Source organism: Aethalodelphis obliquidens, unplaced genomic scaffold (assembly GCF_003676395.1).
Source record: "Aethalodelphis obliquidens isolate GAN/ISIS:26980383/991018 unplaced genomic scaffold, ASM367639v1 scaffold21, whole genome shotgun sequence".
Lineage (NCBI taxonomy): Eukaryota > Metazoa > Chordata > Mammalia > Artiodactyla > Delphinidae > Aethalodelphis > Aethalodelphis obliquidens.
The window spans coordinates 25,782,277-25,800,154 of NW_020837965.1; the positions used below are offsets into that span (position 1 = coordinate 25,782,277).

Genomic DNA, 17,878 nt, shown 5'->3' on the forward strand with positions numbered 1-17,878 from the left:
CTCGCCCTCTGTGCTTTGAGATGGATTTCCTCTAACTCTCCCGGTCTTTGTCACTACGTAAAATACCAGTTTGTGCAGGGTTGTTTTGTTCTATCTCTTTATCTCTTTGAAAAATATTTTTCCTTAGAGACTAAGATAATAGCCTGTCCCATTAGCTGGCTTTATATAATTATGGGTTTTAATTCTTTTCCTCTCATTTACCTTTGGGTCCATCTCCCCAGCCATTTATAAACTTCGGTTTTTTCCTGATTATGTGAATTACTGTGTGTTTCCAAACGATTCAGTCTCGTGCTACTCTAGCAGGAGCTCTGTCTCCACCAGGGTTGGTGCTGTGGCTGAGGGCCCCGTCCAGCGTGGGCACCCCGGGGGCCGCGGGCTTGGCCGCCGCCTCGCTTCCCACACCTCCCTTGGCACCTCGTGCCAGACCCTCTAGTCTAGCCGTCTGTGCTCTTGGTGACTCTGATGGTTTCTTAGACGCCACCTGCATCTGCATAGACCACCTTCCTGTCTGCCCTTCTCCTTCCCTCCCCTTCTTCTTTGTCCCTTTCTAAGTGAAAAAAGGGACAGCCCAGCTCAAGTGCTTCCTTTCCATCTGCACCTTATCCATTTGGCTGGTCCAGAATTGACCCACTTCCTTTGAATCCCTGTAGGACTTTCAGACTTTCTCAGGACACTAACTGTGCCTCCCGAAGGTCGTTTAGGGCCCTCACCTGGCACACCTAGCAGTGCTGGTGGTGCCTCTCTGCCGTGTGATGAGTGCCTCTGATGCGCCCGCTCTGTGTGCTGTGTCCTTGATACAGCCTCACCTGCAGCCTTCCTAGCAGCCTGTACGGGGCAGATGATCCCATTTCACAGATGAGGAAATGAGGCTTGGAGACATGAGCCCCAAGCCACACGGTGGGGGGTGGTGGCAGGGGTTCAGACCTCGGCGCCGCAGGCTCTTTCCCCATTCGGGGTAGAAGCAAAGGGGGGGGGGGGCGTGTTGTAGAAATCTCTCTTCCCCACAGCACCCAGAATGGACTTTTGGGGGTGAAAGTTCTCAGTATTTATTGGACAGTGAATATAATTTTTATTTCCACAGGAGCCCTTCTCTGGAAGATTGAACAGAAATCTAACCGAGCCTTTGCTTGTGGAAAAGTGACCATCAAGGGGAAGCGTCACTGGTACGAAGCTCTGCCCCAGGCGGTGTTTGTGGCCCTGAGCGATGACACGGCCTGGATCATCAGGACAAATGGGGACCTGTACCTACAGACAGGTAGCTGCAGCCGGCGCCCCAGCACCCGTGGGATCTGGTGTGATTGCGCTTTGGTAGTGACGTGCTTAGAGACAGTGACCAAGAAGCTAGAAGTCAATTTAAATGAAAACACTTCTGGAAAGAGAGTATTTGCTGTTGGAATCTATTAGCAGTTTTCTGCTACTGACTCACATTCAACCCAGGACAAATTTAGGGCAGGAATTAATAGAATTATTTGGCGAGGCACAGAAACAGAATCTTATTCTCCTTACAGCTCACCATTGCGTATCCCTTATCCTGCAGTATCAGATCTGAAGAGGAAAGAAGAACAGAGAAATGGCATTAGAATCATTTTTCCCTTTAACTTATGGCTGGATTTTTTCAGCCAGGTCAAAGCCCTGCTTCTATACGCTTATTTACACGTGGGTCAGGAAAAAACAATGAGAGATAATTTGCTCTGAATAGGAGTTTATCTCATCCTAGGAAACTGCCCTGAGAGGGGGGACCTTTAGCAGCTGGAAGAGACACAGTGGGACTTGTTTTTTAAAAATAAACTGTAATGAGAGTCAGTGTTTACGTACTGTCAGCAAAATGAGATATGGGTTTCCAAAAGCAATGTGATTCACCAGTACCTGGAAACGATTACGGGGCAGGAGCTCTTTTTCGGATGTCAAGAGGCCATAATAGATTTATGTAAATATCAATCTTTTAACCATTTAATATTGCTGATTCCAAGAAAAGGTTTGTTTTTTTTAAAATAGATTTATTTTATTTATTTATTTATTGGCTGCATTGGGTCTTCATTGCTGTACGCAGGTTTTCTCTAGTTGTGGCGAGTGGGGTCTACTCTTGGTTGGGATGTGAGGGCTTCTCATTGTTGCAGAGTACAGGCTCTAGGCGTGCAGGCTTCAGTCAGTTGTGGCTCATGGGCTCTAGAGCGCAGGCTCAGTAGTTGCGGTGCACGGGCTTAGTTGCCCCGTGGCATGTGGGATCTTCCCGAACCAGGGCTCGAACCCGTGTCCCCTGTGTTGGCAGGTGGATTCTTAACCACTGCACCACCAGGGAAGCCCCCCAAGAGAAGGTTTTAATCTCTGTTATGAACTGTCAGCCAGGGACGATTCTGAGATTTTTTTTTTAACATCTTTTATTAGAGTATAATTGCTTTACAATGGTGTGTTAATTTCTGCTTTATAACACAGTGACTCAGCTATACATATACACACATCCCCATATCTCCTCCCTCTTGTGTCTCCCTCCCACCTTCCCCATCCCACCCCTATAGGTGGTCACCAAGCACTGAGCTGATCTCCCTGTGCCATGCGGCTGCTTCCCACTAGCTATCTGTATTACATTTGGTTGTGTATATATGTCCATGCCACTCTCACTTTGTCCCAGCTTATGCTTCCCCCTCCTCACATCCTCAGGTCCATTCTCTGTGTCTGCGTCTTTATTCTTGTCTTGCCCCTAGGTTCTTCAGAACCTTTTGGGGTTTTTTTTAGATTCCATGTATATGTGTTAGCATACGGTATTTGTCTTTCTCCTTCTGACTTACTTCACTCTGTATGACAGACTCTAGGTCCATCCACCTCACTACAAATAAATCAATTTCATTTCCTTTTATGGCTGAGTAATATTCCACTGTATACATGTGCCACATCTTCTTTATCCATTCATCTGTTGATGGACACTCAGGTTGTTTCCATCTCCTGGCTATTGTAAACAGAGCTGCAATGAACATTTTGGTACATGACTGTTTTTGAGTTATGGTTTTCTCAGGGTATATGCCCAGTAGTGGGATTGCTGGGTCATATGGTAGTTCTATTTGTAGCTTTTTAAGGACCCTCCATACTGTTCTCCATAGTGGCTGTATCAATTTACATTCCCACCAATAGTGCAGGAGGCTTCCCTTTTCTCCACACCCTCTCCAGCATTTATTGTTTGTAGATTTTTTGATGATGGCCATTCTGACTGGTGTGAGGTGATACCTCATTGTAGTTTTGATTTGCATTTCTCTAATGATTAGTGATGTTGAGCATTCTTTCATGTGTTTGTTGGCCATCTGTATATCTTCTTTGGAGAAATGTCTGTTTAGGTCTTCTGCCCATTTTTGGATTGGGTTGTTTGTTTTTTTGGTATTGAGCTGCATGAGCTGCTTGTAGATTTTGGAGATTAATCCTTTGTCGGTTGCTTCGTTTGCAAATATTCGATTCTCTGAGATTGAAAGCCCTTGAACATCTGGCTCGCTCTCAGATGTGGGAGAGCCGGCATCCTAGCAGCTCCTGCTTGAGCCCAGAGGGCAGCCTGGCCAGCTCTGGGCCACATGCCGGCCCTGGTCTCTCCAGCCTGGTTCCTATGTCTCCCTTGAAAGTGAAAAATAGCTGGAAAAGCATACGCATGTCCAACTTCCAGTGGCATCTGAGTTTCGTTCCTGCTGGGGGAAACAGGGTGCTTCTGGCCTGGGGGTGAGGAGGGCCTTAGGAGTCACCTGGGCAGTGGTTGCGGACAAGCTCAAACCACCCAGAGCTACTGGCTTAGAGTCTCCAGGGTTGTCCTGAAGGTTTGCAGTGTAAGAAGTCCAGGAGGTGATTCCTACCTAGCTGAGTTTGAGGAAATGCAGCCCAAGGGCTGTGATACCGTAGGGTGCTGTTGTGATCGGGCAGGGAGCATGCTGAGTTCCGAGCCCTGACCGCAGGCTGAGGCTGCGGAATAATATGGGGCTTTAGGTAACAGCTGTTGTGCCAGCTCCCTTACGAGTGGCCTTGAAGCTCATTAGACAGAGATTGCAAAGAGGCGGGGGAAGAGCCCTGGATGGGGAGTCGGGGACCCTGAGCTCTGGCCCTCACCTTCCATCTAGGAATTTCGGGGTTTTCATTTTAGTAGTGGAAACACCGCGTACCACGTACAAAGCAGGTGGAGGGGAACCACCCTGTTGGAGGTGCTCTGCAGAGGTTGCCTGGAGCCCTCAGATCCCTGTGGGTCCAGTGGCAGCTGAGGCTCCGAGGGGCACGGCCACAGAAGACGTCCCTTGGTACTGGCTCCTCTGGGCCTGGACCCTCCTGGCTCCGGAGCTGGCTGCTCTCCTGCACTGGGCTTTCACGTTCTTTCGGAACATTTTTAGCTACTTGGGGACACCAGAGGATTCGGAATTGTTATTCCTCCAGTTTTCAAAGAGCATCTGAAAACAGTTCAGATGGATATTATATTTAAGCACAATCTAACTATCTTATGTTGACTAGACCTTGAAAAGAGAAAGTACTTATTGTGAAAGGATATAGCAAAATCCCAAAAAAGAAAAATAAGCAAACAGAATGAAAATGAGGTGTGAAGTCCTGACTGTGTGTCTTTGGGGGCTTCCTGTCCTTCTCCCCGGCAGGTCTCAGCGTGGATCGCCCCTGTGCCAGAGCCGTAAAGGTTGACTGTCCATACCCACTGTCCCAGGTCGCAGCCCGAAACAGCGTGGTGTGGGCGCTGACGGAGCAGAGGGTACTGCTGTACCGGGAGGGTGTGAGCAGCTTCTGCCCCGAAGGGGAGCGCTGGAAATGTGACATCGTCAGGTATCGGGGGAGGAGCAGACACATTTTCAGCGTCCTGTCTGTCCCACTGTCTGTTCTTTGTCAACTTGACTCTTCTTAAGGGACCCATGTGAGCCTCTCCTGGGCAGAGCTGGTTCCCTGAAGGTTTCCACGGTCGTGGTGTTCTCTGGGATTGCCAGAGCCAGTTTCAGCAGCCTGACCTTGAAGACACTCTGTGCCTCCTTCTGACTGGCAGACTGGGCATTGGGTCAGAGCTCAGTTTTAAAAATGTTACTGCCCTCATGTGTAATCTCAAGCCCCACACGGTCACGAGTCTCTCGTGATGGTCTTTCTAGAGAACTGCCCATTGTCAGATAGTTTCTGTTTAGAGTCTCAGATGACTTAAGGCCAAATATTTTTCTTTATTATCCTCCTAGTCAGTTGAAGTTAATCTCTGAATTGCAATTTATTTGGTTACTTTCTACCCGTCAAAATTTTAATTAAAGAGTTACTGTCAGATCATTTTGCTGGTGTGAAATTATCAGTAGTCTTTAGAAAAATTAGATTAGGATATTCTCGGTTTGAATTGAGCAACCCAGTAAATTTGAGTGAGCACCTGTTGTGAGCACTGAGTGAACGTGACCCTGCCCAGCCCTCGAAGAGCTCCCCATCTGGGGCAACCAACGCCAGTTAGTGTAGATGGTCCCGAGCTGGAGAGGGACGAGCAGCACCGAGGACGCCTCGGCTCCCCCTGCAGAGGTCAGGTAGGCACCGTGCAGAGTGGACCCGCAGCTCAGCCTCGAAGCTGGTGGGGACGTCACCGGCTGGGTGGGAGGAGGGCGTTGCCCGCAGAGTGGGCAGCGTCTGCCAGGCTGCAGCTGCCCAACACAGCCTGGCACGCTGCGGAGTTTCTGTTCGCTTAATTGGTGAAGGCAGGGGTGGGGAGATGGGCCACTCGGGGCCTGAAATCCCTCATGAGCCTGCTCTCTTCTTCCCTGGGTTAGTTTCCCTTAAGAGCTCCCCCTACCGTCCTGGGCCTTCAGGAATTCTTCAGACGCCCCCTTGCTTCGGAACAGTATATATCGCACAGTCGTTTAACTCGAAACTCAAGCTTCCTTCCTCGGAACTTGTCTCTTGTCCCACACCGAGCCCCCCAGGACGCTTGATGCCGGCATCCTAGGCGCGCTGGGGGCCATGAATGCGGGTGCTGACTCCACGCTCTCTTCCTCGTTTCCAGTGAAAGGCAGGCTTTGGAACCTGTCTGTATCACTCTTGGGGACCAACAGACCCTGTGGGCCTTGGACGTCCGAGGACACCTGTGGTTCAGAACTGGCGTCGTTTCCAAGAAGCCCCAAGGGGATGACGACCACTGGTGGCAAGTAGGTGTTGAGCTCTCGGGCCACGTGCCTGGGTGCCTCCCTGAGTCGGGGGCTCTGCTCTCCCTCTTACAGCCCCTCTCTTTTCCCTAAAGAGATTGGGGGCTTGGAGTAAATAAACGGTGTTCGCTTTTACTATTGGATGAGTTAGACTTTGCTGTATTTGAGCACACTAGAAATATCAGGGCACAACAAGGCTCTACTGTATTCAGTATCCTATGATGAACCATAATGGAAAAGAATATTAAAAGAGAAAGAATGTATACATGTGTATACCTGAATCACTTTGCTGTACAGCAGTAACTAACACAGCATTGTAAATCAACTATACTTCAATGTAAAAAAAAAGAATTATCAGGAATTTCATCACAGGACATAACTTGTGAAGCTCTTTTTGCTTAAATATGTAGGCTTTGTTTATTTATTTTTTAATTTTGGTGTTATTTAGAAATTTGTCGTTATATGCCAAATAAATCCATTGATAGCCATTTGAAGACCTAGATAATAATAATGATTAATTCTGGAGGAATGTACTAAGAAGAAGAGAGATTAGACAATAGATGTGAAAAACCCAACCCACAATTAAAATTCACTATCTCTGCTTGTACAAAAGCCCTCGTAAGTAAATGGTATTTCAACGAAGAAAGGGGAGTTTTCCTACATGCCCCCAGAAAAGTAAACACTTTGAGAAATAGTAAGGTAGGGGCTTCCCTGGTGGCACAGTGGTTAAGAATCCACCTGCCAATACAGGGGACATGGGTTCGAGCCCCGGTCCGGGAAGATCCCACATGCCGCCGAACAGCTAAGCCCATGCGCCACAACTACTGAGCCTGCGCTCTAGAGCCTGCGACCCACAACTGCTGAAGCCCACATGCCTAGAGCCCGTGTTCCACAACAAGAGAAGCCACTGCAGTGAGAAGCCCGCACACCGCAACCAAGAGTAGCCCTTTGCAGCCAGTTAAGCCGCCTGTGCTCTTTTCCCCATGGGGGCCCGGTGCGCAGTGGCTGCAAACAGCAGCCTCCTTGGTAGTGTGTGCGGCCTGTTGCCTGTGTGGGCTGCCCTAAGGGACCCTGGAGACAGCCCTTTCCAGTGGACATTCATGACTGGCGTGCTGTCCCCAATCCAGGCTCCAGACAGGTATGCATGGTGCCTTTGGAAAGCCCCAGGGCACAGTGGCCAGGGTCCACATTGGCCAGGTCATAATGTCCATCCGCACCAAGCTGCAGAACAAGGAGCATGTGATTGAGGCCCTCCACAGGGCCAAGTTCAAGTTCCCTGGCCGCCAGAAGATCCACATCTCCAAGAAGCGGGGATTTACTAAGTTTAATGCAGATTAATTTGAAAACATGGTGGCAGAAAAGTGGCTCATCCCATATGGCTGTGGGGTCAAGTACATCCCTAATCGTGGCCCCCTGGACAAATGGCGGGCCCTGCACTCGTGAGAGGCTTGGCGCTGCCCCCTCCCTACCCATGCCCACCAATAAACCCTACTTTCTTTGTCAAAAAAAAAAGAATAGCCCTGCTCGCCGCAACTAGAGAAAGCCCGCGCGCAGCAACGAAGACCCAGTGCAGCCGAAAATAAATAAATAAAATAAACAAAAAGAAATTAAAAAAAAAAGAAAGAAGTAGTAAGGTATAATCAAGCTAACTTTTGCCCTTTTGGTACCATTCAGTGTAAACGTAGCGCCCGTGGTTCCCCAGCGTGGCAGGTAAGGCTGTGCTGGCATCGGCGGCTGTGGGGTACACAGCAGCTCTCGAGTGTTCTGTCTCCATTGATTGGTTCAGGTGTTATTGTCGCCTTAGACTTGCCTCATCGAGGGCAGGTCTTCCAGTGGCCGCTCTCAGGTCTTTCACGTGAGGATGTGGAAAAGTAAGTTGTGTTTGCTCTTTGATGAGTATGTGTGTATATACACAGTCTCTAATTTAATATGCCAGGTACTATTTGAAAAGTTATACAATTGATTCAAAAGTATCCTCCCTGTATTTGTAACCGTATTATATGGTTTTATACACACACACACACACACACACACACACACTCAAGTGTAGCGTATGTACTAAATTCTGTCTTTAAGTAACCTAAAGAAAACTAGTTATCATTTTATCATAATATTTAGAACATTGTCTTCAGAGAAATTTGACAGAATCATCTCTGAGGTGTTTGGAAACAGAGTTATTTTATTTACTGTAAGATTGATTTCTCTGTAGTGCTAGAGCCAGCATTATGTTTGGCTGTTAAACCTTTCTTTTCTTTTTGTTAATTTGCATCCTGCTTATCTGCCAATGCTGGGTGCTGGGACTGAGCCTGTCACAGACTTTCTGTGTGGCCTGGCATCATACACCCCGAGGAAGGGCAGAGCTCCTGGGCCATCACACGGCAGCGTGGCACTGGTCCCCAGGTACCTGCCCAGCGTCCTGTGGGCTCTGATGGAGTCCGCCTAGCCAGGCTGGCACGTGCTCTGCTCTTCAAGAGAAGCAGGGCCGCGGGCTCCGCAGCAGGGCCGCGGGGTTGACGTGCTGACACCGTTTGCTTAAGCCTCAGTGCAGGCAGAAGCTCACAGTCAGTGCGAGCCCTTTCACAGAAAAGAAGGGCCGCATCGCACATGCACTACAGTGCTGGGTTTTATGATAGTTTCCTTTCTGTGTGTTTTGTTTATTATATGTTAAGTTCCCTATCCTAGGTGGTGTCACTTTCACTCAGCACTTCGCTGTGCGTGACCTGGGAGTGTGGCCTGCACGGGGCTGTCCTAGGCGGAGGGCGGTGACGTTCTCTGTAACCCAACCCGGCAGGGCAGAAGTGCGTGGAAAGTCCCGCAGAGTCAGAGCTTTCTAACAGCCGGAGCTGGCGGCAAGGGAGAGGCTTCCTTAGAGGGCGGCACCCTGGAGAAAGACCTCTTGCAGGAATGTGAGAGAAGCGTGTCTCGAGTCTGAGCCCAGGTGCACTCTGCACGTCCAGGACAGCTCCTGTCTGTGCTGTCCTTCTGGCCTGATTAGTAACAGGCCCAGTTAGGGCATGAATTGCTTCTTTTTAAACCCGTATTATGATCCTAAGTATTGTACACTTGTCCATTAGAAATTCCTAAATTTTAAAAACAAAATAATCGTTTCTCACTGATTAGAATAAAAGACTTATAGGATGCGAGGGGGTGATAATCATAAAAATAATACATGCTCTTTGTAACAGGTCCATGTAATAGAAAAGTGTATAAAATAAAAGGTGAACATTTTCTTACATCCCTCTGAGTCCACCCCTCGGAAGTAATCACAGTCAGCAGTGGGGGGTGTCCTGCCACACTCCTCTCCAGTCCTCACACAAATGTGCACGTGGGTATCTGGATGTTTGACGGGTGGGGTCGGGCCCTTACCTCTCAGGCAGGGAGCATACAGAAGGCGCTTGTAGCTGCGCTGAGACAGGGTGTCTGCCCGTCTCCCCTGCAGGCGAGCATCACAGACTATGTGGTGTTTGACCAGTGCAGCTTGTTCCAGACCATAATCCACGCCACACACTCGGTGGCCACAGCAGCCCAGGTGCCTGTGGAGAAGGTGGCGGATAAACTGCGCATGGCGTTGTGGTCTCAGCAGCTCCAGTGCCAGCCGAGCCTCCTAGGGGTCAACAGCAGCGGCGTCTGGATCTCCTCGGGCAAGAATGAAATCCACGTCTCTAGAGGAAGCCTCATCGGTGGGTGAATCACTTCATTTCCACGCCGGCTTGATAGGCAGCTCCTCTTAGAGGCAGCATTTAAGGAAAAGCCTTATGAGCTCAAGTGGAAAAGATAATTTAGTGCCAGTGGTATGAAGTGTCTGGAATGGAGGCATTCCCTCTGCTTTCTATCAGTTCCCTCCTTTTAGTCTGTCATTCCTACGACTTGGATACCAGTGTCTGGATGGTGTGCGATCAGTTTCCATTAGGAACCGATTAGGCTACAAGAAGAGCACATGGAGCTCATTTTTATGTTAATAATTTCCAGCTAAATGAAAAAATCCTCCCATTCCTAAAGAGCCTAGTAGAAAAAATGACCACACTGTTGAAAATGGAAGGCTCTGGCCAGATCTGTAAACGTAGGTGTAAATCCACATTTACCCACTGGGGCTTCATTTCTGTGAGTGAACCCTGCTTTGTGAATTTTCTCCAGCTCTTCTCCCCCTGCGTGGCCTCCCCCGACCCTGGGCTAGATGGTGCTCTGCTTGTCGGGCTGGCTCTTGCAGTGCTGGCTTGGGTCTCCTACTTTGAGGACAGTCTAGAACCAGCTGTAAGGGGTTTTGAAGACCAGTTGGTCTAGAACTAAAGTTCTGAAGTATGTATGGTTTTTCTTTCTTCTTTCTTTAACGTACTCTTCCCATTATTCTTTCTAGGCACTTACTGGAATAATGTTGTTCCCCGGGGGACAGCTTCTGCCACAAAGTGGGCCTTTGTGTTGGCTTCCACTGCTCCCACAAAGGAAGGTTGGTTGGGGAGTGCAGTGCACAGGTTGGCAGCTGAACAGTTAAAACTGTGGTCTGACATGGCCTAGTTGGGGCGGGAGCATGGCCGTGGGGCCCTCAGGGACTGGATGCGGTGGTGTCACAGGCCAGCAGCCCTCGTTGGCTGAGCTGAGGGCCCCCGAAGCTGGATAGGCCTGCCCAGGAGAGAAGGGTCTGGTGTGGTGATCTGAGTGGGTCTGGAGGCGAGCTGTCCTTCCGAAGGAGGGGAGTGTACGGTGTGACCTCTGAGGCCAGCAGCTGCTGACTTCAGTGACATGTCTCAGGGCCATAGCACAGGGCCAGTAGGCACCAGGCTTCTCTGGGTGCCTGGCCATTTCCCCTGTGAATTCTGTCACCTCCTCACAGGCTGGTTTACAGCCTCTGGCTGGCCTAAGTCCCACTGTCATGCCCCTGGTAGGGCAGACCTCCCAAAGCCCTGACCACAGCTCGGGGTTTGGAGCCAGGAGAGGCAGTGCAGCTACCCCAGGAGATGAGAGCTGGGGCAGTCAGGCGGCCCCAGCGGAGGCCGAAGCCGCCTCCCAGGATCACGCTGAGAGTCAGATGAGAAGATGTCGGGGGTCTCTGCAGTTGGTGAGTTCGAGCTCGTAGTCCCACTAGGATGTGCAGAACTTGGTCAGTACAATAAAATGCTTCCTCCCCAGATCGTTCTGACCGCAGTTGTGCAATAAGTAAGCTCTGCAAACCATAGGTTCTTTCCCAAGCTTGGCACAAATCATTCGGCAGCAAAACCTGACCTGAGCTGATGGGAGGCTCCTTATTGCCTCCATCTGTCCTGCTGACTGCGACTGTGACGTGTTTTGTTGCAGGAACGTTGCTGCACTTCTTGCGGGGGCAGGTGGGGGGCGGGTATTGCCTGGCTCCCAGGCTGTTTCGTAAACGTATGGCATACCCATTACCTTATGTTTTCAAGGTCCAGGGTAATTTTGAATTCCAGACCATAACTGGTCCCAAGTTTTCGATATACTTTAGATAATATATTCTGACTGAGGTTTTAATTTCCCCAAGTGTGGTTTGCATTTTAAAGTGAATTAAACCTGAAGGACTCTAAAAACGGGGGAGAGAATGAAAGCATGCAATTTTGAGGTGAGGATGGGAGGAAAAGGCTTTCCAGCTTTCCGGGCCTTTTCCAGCAGCCTCCACCCTGCCAGACCTCCCCTCATCCTGCCCCCAGGACAGGGGAGGGTCATCGGTGCTGTCCTTCTGAGGCATTGCTGACCTTGCTCCCTCTAGGACACTAGTTAGCACACCAAGTTGAACGCTTCCCAGTCCATTATACAACGTCCAAGGTCCGGGCCTCTGAGGCAACGTTGTGGGCCTCCTAAGGTCTCGTTAGCCCAGCTTCCTTTCATTTCTTTAAATGTGTCGGACTTGTTTCCTACGAACTGGCTGGTCCCGGTGTGTCCCCCTGAGTCCTGGCTGCTCCTTCCCCGAGGTGGGGAGTGAGGGTGGGAGCTGGGCAGCCAGCCTCTGAAGGCAAAGGCTGCCCCGAGAGGCTCGCCGGTGACGCCATGCCCTCTCCGTAGGAAGCTCCCTGTGGCTCTGCCAGAGCAGCAAGGACCTGTGCCGCGTCAGCGCCCAGCACGCCCAGTCACGCCCGTCCACCGTGCAGCTGCCCCCCGACGCTGAGATGAGGGCCTACGCCGCCTGCCAAGACGCCCTGTGGGCCCTGGACAGCCTCGGCCAGGTGTTCATCCGGACGCTGTCCGCGAGCTGCCCCACGGGCATGCACTGGACGAGGCTGGACCTCTCGCAGCTAGGTATGCCCACCCCCGCCGCCGGGCCCTGCCTTCCGGCCTCATCAGGAGGGGTGTCTCACCTGCTTCCCGGGGCCCTGTGTCCAACCCTCGTGAATTCTTGTAGGCTGCTTGGTCGGTTGCTGGATTTCAGGAGGTCGACTAGCCGCTCTTGCAGCGTAATGGGCCTCTTAAGAATCTTGTGAGGAGCTTTTCTTTCCCACGCTTTACGCGTCACAGGGTTTTCAGAACCCAGGAGGAGCATGAACTCAGAGAAGGCTGCTGTAAGACACGCTCGAGATGATACTGTGGATGCAGCTGCCTCTGCTGGTCTGTCTGAATGTGGCAGTTGCTTTGTGCCCTTTCCGACGCAGGGTCCGCGACCCGCAGCCTGGAGAGGGCCCAGTTCTCCCTCTGCTGGAGGGGTGTGTGCCGCCTCCCGCTGCCGCCCTTCCCTGAGTCTCCCCTACAGGGCTGCAGGGCAGCCAAGCAGCATGAGGCCATTTATAAATAATTCATTCCTGTTCCAAGGAATACGATGATGGAATGAGCCCACGCCCTTAGGTTATCCTCTGGGCAGATGGGCAGGTGTGGCTGTCAGAAGGTGCAGGCTGCGCCAGGCAGCTCCGGAGTCCATGTGAGCCTTAGGAATACTTCCATGCCCAGTAGTTTCCCGTTCTGGTGAACTGATAACCAGTGTTTTGTTTGTTAGGTGGTAGAATTGAATTTTACAAGCAGTTAACATTTGAAAATTCAACCACATGTACTCGTTTGAAAAAAAAAGGACAAAGAAGGCAGAAGGGAAGGGAGGACGCCTTGTCCACCTCCCGCCCTGGCAGCCCCCGGCTGCGTCTCCAGCTGACGGCCTCTCACCATCCCATGACGTGCAGAGGTATCGTCATTCTTTTGTCCCCCAAGGCCCCCAAATACAACCCAGCTTAGCTAAAGAAGCAGGTTGGTTCTCCACTAAAGAAGTAAGCTTTGTTCCAAAGCTAGGAATTTTCCAGGGTCATTTTGATCATGCTTTTGGCCTCACTCGCACCGTGTTTTGAACCTAATCCCAGCCCCAAGGCCGGTCACAGTCCAGCTTCTGAGAGTGCCTGCCAGCCACCATCGTCAACGGTGATGGACCAGAGAGGCTGCAGCTGGCCATGGCTCTGCCTGCCAGTGCGGGGCCGTCTTCCCGCCTGCCCCGGGGAGCCTTTCCTTGGTTCAGAGATCCTGTGGGCCTGAGCCATCCTCCTTTGGCCCCCAAGCAGAGCAGTTTGGGAGTTTCTGGAGGTAAAAAGGCCAGGGCGAGGTTGGTGTCCTCCTTGCTACAGGATCCTAGGAGCGCTGGGGGCCCTGCCCTTGCCCCCTCTGGGGCAGAAGCAGAGCTCTGCCCGGTACCACCGCCCAGAGGAGGCCTCTGTGCTGCAGCACGTGCCGAGAGAACGGCCTCGAGCGCGGCTTGGCCTCCGGGCTCCGGCGCACAGCTCACGCCTCCCTTCCGTTCAGTCCAGTCCTCCCGCGCTGGCGCGCTGGTGCGCTAGCCAGAGTGTTACAGGCCTCTGAGGCGGCTGGCTGGGTTTCCCTGGGGTCGGTGGCCGTTCTTTCAAGGGGAGTGACTGGGCTTCGGTGGGATTGAGTCTCCCTTTCAGAGTGGGAAGGGCCAGGCAGGGCCACCCTGAGTCCAGGTTGTGCTTTGGCTTCCCCTGCGTGCTGGGGGCAGGACTGCAGGAGCCGAGAAAGGCAGGCTTTCACAGAGCTGCCCTGCCTCTTGCCTGCAGAATCGTCCGCAGTCCAGCCAGGCCTGGAGTGGCTCACACAGACCGCAGGTGAGGTGGTTGGGCCCTCACCACCTCACTGGGGCTCCTGGCAGAGGCAGGGCGGCAGCGGGAGCAGTGCTAGCCAGGTTACCTTGAAACATCAGTCCTCACCTTTCTGATGGTAACGGCAATCCCCGCCCCAGAGAGGTGATGCAAGTAAGCATCATGTGCAAACGGAACCTGTCTCAGGCAGGTGTGACGGCCTGAAAGCTGCCCAGCTCCTCAAGCTGCTGGGGGAGGGGTGGTGCTCGCTCGGGTCTGGCGCCGTGCATGACGGGGGCCGAGTCCAGGAAGCTCTGCCTCGCTTAGTCTTTTTCCTGCCCTGAGCTCTGGATTTTGTTTATCCGGGTTACTGGCCGTTGCTGAGAGGATGGATAAAGACTTCTTTTACGATATTCTGAACGTCCTGGGAGAACGAAGCAAGTCCAGAGTTGGTAGGCCGGGGAGGCGTGCAGGGAACAGCAGGAGGGGTGCTGGCCTTCCACGTGCCAGGGTGGGGGGGCGGCGGAAGGCAGGTCAGGGCCACCAGCTACTCTGTTGTTTGGCTCTTTCCAGGGATGGTCTGTGTAGCCTGTGGGACAAACCGGTGAATCAAGGTTTCTTAAAAAAGTATTATTTATATTAGGGGATGCAGATTTTGAGTTCAGGTGTGTGCTCCCTGCCAGTGTCCATGGCAGGCTGTCATCTGGCAGCACTCACTGGGGAGTAGTGAACAGAGTGTAGTAACGCAGGTAACGTTAATGCTGCCTTGCTTACTTGCCTGGGGTTACCTGGGGTGCTGCATTGTTCTTTTAAAAGTTGGCCATGGTGGTGCTCACAGCAGTGAAAGGAAGCACAGCCTTTTCAAGACTGTGGTTCTACATGTGAGGGTTCTGTGCAGTAGCAAACTTCTCTTTCCCAGATGCACTTTTTTTTTTTGGAAGTATAGTTGACATACAATATTATATTAGCTTCAGGTGTACAATATAGTGATTTGATATTTTTATAGATTACACACCATACAAAGTTATTATTATTGTTTATATTCCCTGTGCTGTATGTTACATCTTTGTAATTAATTTGCTTTTTATTTTATTTTATTTAAATTAAAAAAGAATTTTATAAATCTATTTATTCATTTTTGGCTGCGTTGGGTCTTCGTTGCTGTGCGCGGGCTCTCTCTAGTTGCGATGAGCAGGGGCTACTCTTCATTGCGGTGTGTGGGCTTCTCATTGCGGTGGCTTCTCTTGTTGCGAAGCATGAGCTCTAGGCGTGCAGGCTTCAGTAGTTGTGGCGTGTGGGCTTCAGTAGTTGTGGCACACGGGCTCAGTAGTTGTGGCTTGCGGGCTCTAGAGCACAGGCTCAGTAGTTGTGGCACACAGGCTTAGTTGCTCCGCAGCATGTGGGATCTTCCTGGACTGGGGCTCGAATCCATGGCCCCTGCATTGGCAGGTGGGTTCTTAACCACTGCGCCACCAGGGAAGTCCTTATATTTGCTTTTTAAATGGTAGTTTGTATCCCTTAATCCCCTTCATCTGTTTTGCCCCTCCCCCCCTCCTACTCCCCTCTGGTAACCACTAGTTTGTTTTCTGAATCTGTGAGTCTATTTCTGTTTTGTTGTATTTGTTCATTTATTTTGGTTTTTTAGATTCCACATATAAGTGAAACATACAGTATTTGTCTTTCTCTGTCTGACATTTCACTAGGTGTAACACTCTTCAGATCAATCCACATTGTTGCAGATGGCAGGATTTCATTCTTTTTTAAGGCTGAGTAATATTCCATTGTGTGTGTGTGTACACACACACACACATACACCCCACATTTTCTTTATCCATTCATTTGTTGATGGATACTTGTGTTTCTTGCATATCTTGCCTGTTGTAAATAATGCTGCAGTGAACAGCATGCTGGGGGGCATGTATCTTTCCAAATTAGTGTTTTCGTTTTTTTCAGATGAATACCCAAGAGTGGAATTGCTGGATCAGATGATAGTCCTATTTTTAATTTTTTGAGGAGCCTCCATAATGTTTTCCGTAGTGGCTGTACCAGTTTACATTCCTACCAGCAGGGTTCCCTTTCCTCCACATTCTTGTCAACACTTGTTATTTGTTGTCTTTTTAAATCTTTTTTTTTTTGGCTGCACCAGGTTTTAGTTGGAGCATGCAGGATCTTTGTTGCCACGTGTGGGACCTTCGTTGTGGCATGCAGGATCTTTAGTTGGTGCAATGCTTGTGGGATCTAGTTCCCTGACCAGGATCGAACCTGGGCCCCCAGCATTGGGAGCTCGGAGTCTTAGCCACTGGACCACCAGGGAAGTCCCTTGTTGCTTTTTGATGATGGACACGGGGCTCGAACCTGTGTCCCCTGCATTGGCAGGTGGATTCTTAAGCACTGCACCACCAGGGAAGCCCTACGTTCTTCTTTTAAATATTCTTTTCCATTACGGTTTATCACAGGATATTGAATATCGTTCTCTGTGCTATCCAGTAGGACCTTGTTGTCCATCCAGTCTATATATAATAGTTTACATCTGCTAGCCCAACCTCCCACTCCATCCATCTGTTCTCTACGTCCGTGATTCTGTTTCTATTTCATAGATAGGTTCATTTGTGTCATATTTTAGATTCCACGTATAAGTGATATCATATGGTATTTGTCTTTCTCTTTCTAACTTCACTTAGTATGATAATCTCTAGTTGCATCCATGTTGCTGCAAATGGCATTATTTTGTCTTTTTATGGCTGGGTAGTAGTCCATTATATATATGTACCGCATCTTCTTTATCCATTCATCTGTCGATGGACATTTAGGTTGTTTCCATGTCTTGGCTATTGTGAAAAGTGCTGCTGTGAACATAGAGGTGCATGTGTCTTTTTGAATTATAATTTTGTCCAGATATATGCCCAGAAGTGGGATTGCTGGATCATATGAGCTCTATTTTTAGTTTTCTGAGGAACCTCCATACTGTTCTCCATAGTGGCTGCACCAACTTACATTCCCACCGGCAGTGTAGGAGGGTTCCCTTTTCTCTACATCCTTTCCAGTATTTGTTATTTGTGGGGTTTTTTTGTAGATTTTTAAAAATCATGGCCATTCTGACTGGTGGGAGGTGGTATCTCATTGTAGTTTTGATTTCCATTTCTTAGATTAAGAGAATTCTTCAATTAAATGTCTAGCTACTGAACCCAGTTATAGAGACTGAATATGGAATTTTATGATTTATGACCATCCTAGTTTTTGGAAGAAAATTTGTGTCATTTAGCAGATACTTAATATGCTCATAACGTTTGATTTCCCAGTACGCATAAATATGCATACGTCAGGCATTGGAATGTTTAGCAAACTAATGCAATTTGTAATTGAATACATCCGGTCACAGCATTTAATGAAGAAATGCTCAGTGTCGGTTCGTGCCTTTAGATAACAAATAGGCTTATATAGTAATTTATGCAGAGAAGTGTCTTATAAATAGTAAAACACCAAATAAATGCCACTTTTTGTCTAAAATATATGTTTAAAAAGTAATCCTAAAGGGAAAATGTCTCATCTGTTGAATAAAGTAATTAAAACTTTTCTTTTTAATGGGAGGGAAGAACAAAATAGGGGGAAGACAGGAAAATCGCAGTATGTCTGTGTTAGTCAGACTAATACTGTTACAGTAACGAGTCCCAAATACCAGCCATGTAACACAGTGAAGGTTGCTTTCTGCTCCCGCGAAGTTGACTCTCGACCTGTCAGTCTTTTGATGGT

At 49.7% G+C, this 17,878-nt stretch overlaps 1 protein-coding gene and 1 non-coding gene across 3 annotated transcripts in view; both read left to right on the forward strand.

Moving 5' to 3' along the window:
- The window catches only part of TECPR2 (tectonin beta-propeller repeat containing 2), a 95,863-nt gene that overhangs the window by 46,618 nt on the left and 31,367 nt on the right, over window positions 1-17,878 (forward strand). For both annotated transcript variants that reach the window (XM_027120618.1, XM_027120619.1), the window contains exons 11-16: window positions 1,082-1,255; window positions 4,608-4,788; window positions 5,984-6,125; window positions 9,562-9,802; window positions 10,477-10,566; window positions 12,129-12,362. In XM_027120618.1, coding sequence (XP_026976419.1) covers window positions 1,082-1,255; window positions 4,608-4,788; window positions 5,984-6,125; window positions 9,562-9,802; window positions 10,477-10,566; window positions 12,129-12,362 — 1,062 coding nt within the window. The remainder of the gene's footprint in view (window positions 1-1,081; window positions 1,256-4,607; window positions 4,789-5,983; window positions 6,126-9,561; window positions 9,803-10,476; window positions 10,567-12,128; window positions 12,363-17,878) is intronic.
- On the forward strand, window positions 7,071-7,205 carry LOC113627859 (small nucleolar RNA SNORA70). Its single transcript, XR_003435774.1, has one exon. It is a non-coding gene; the product is annotated as a small nucleolar RNA SNORA70 (small nucleolar RNA).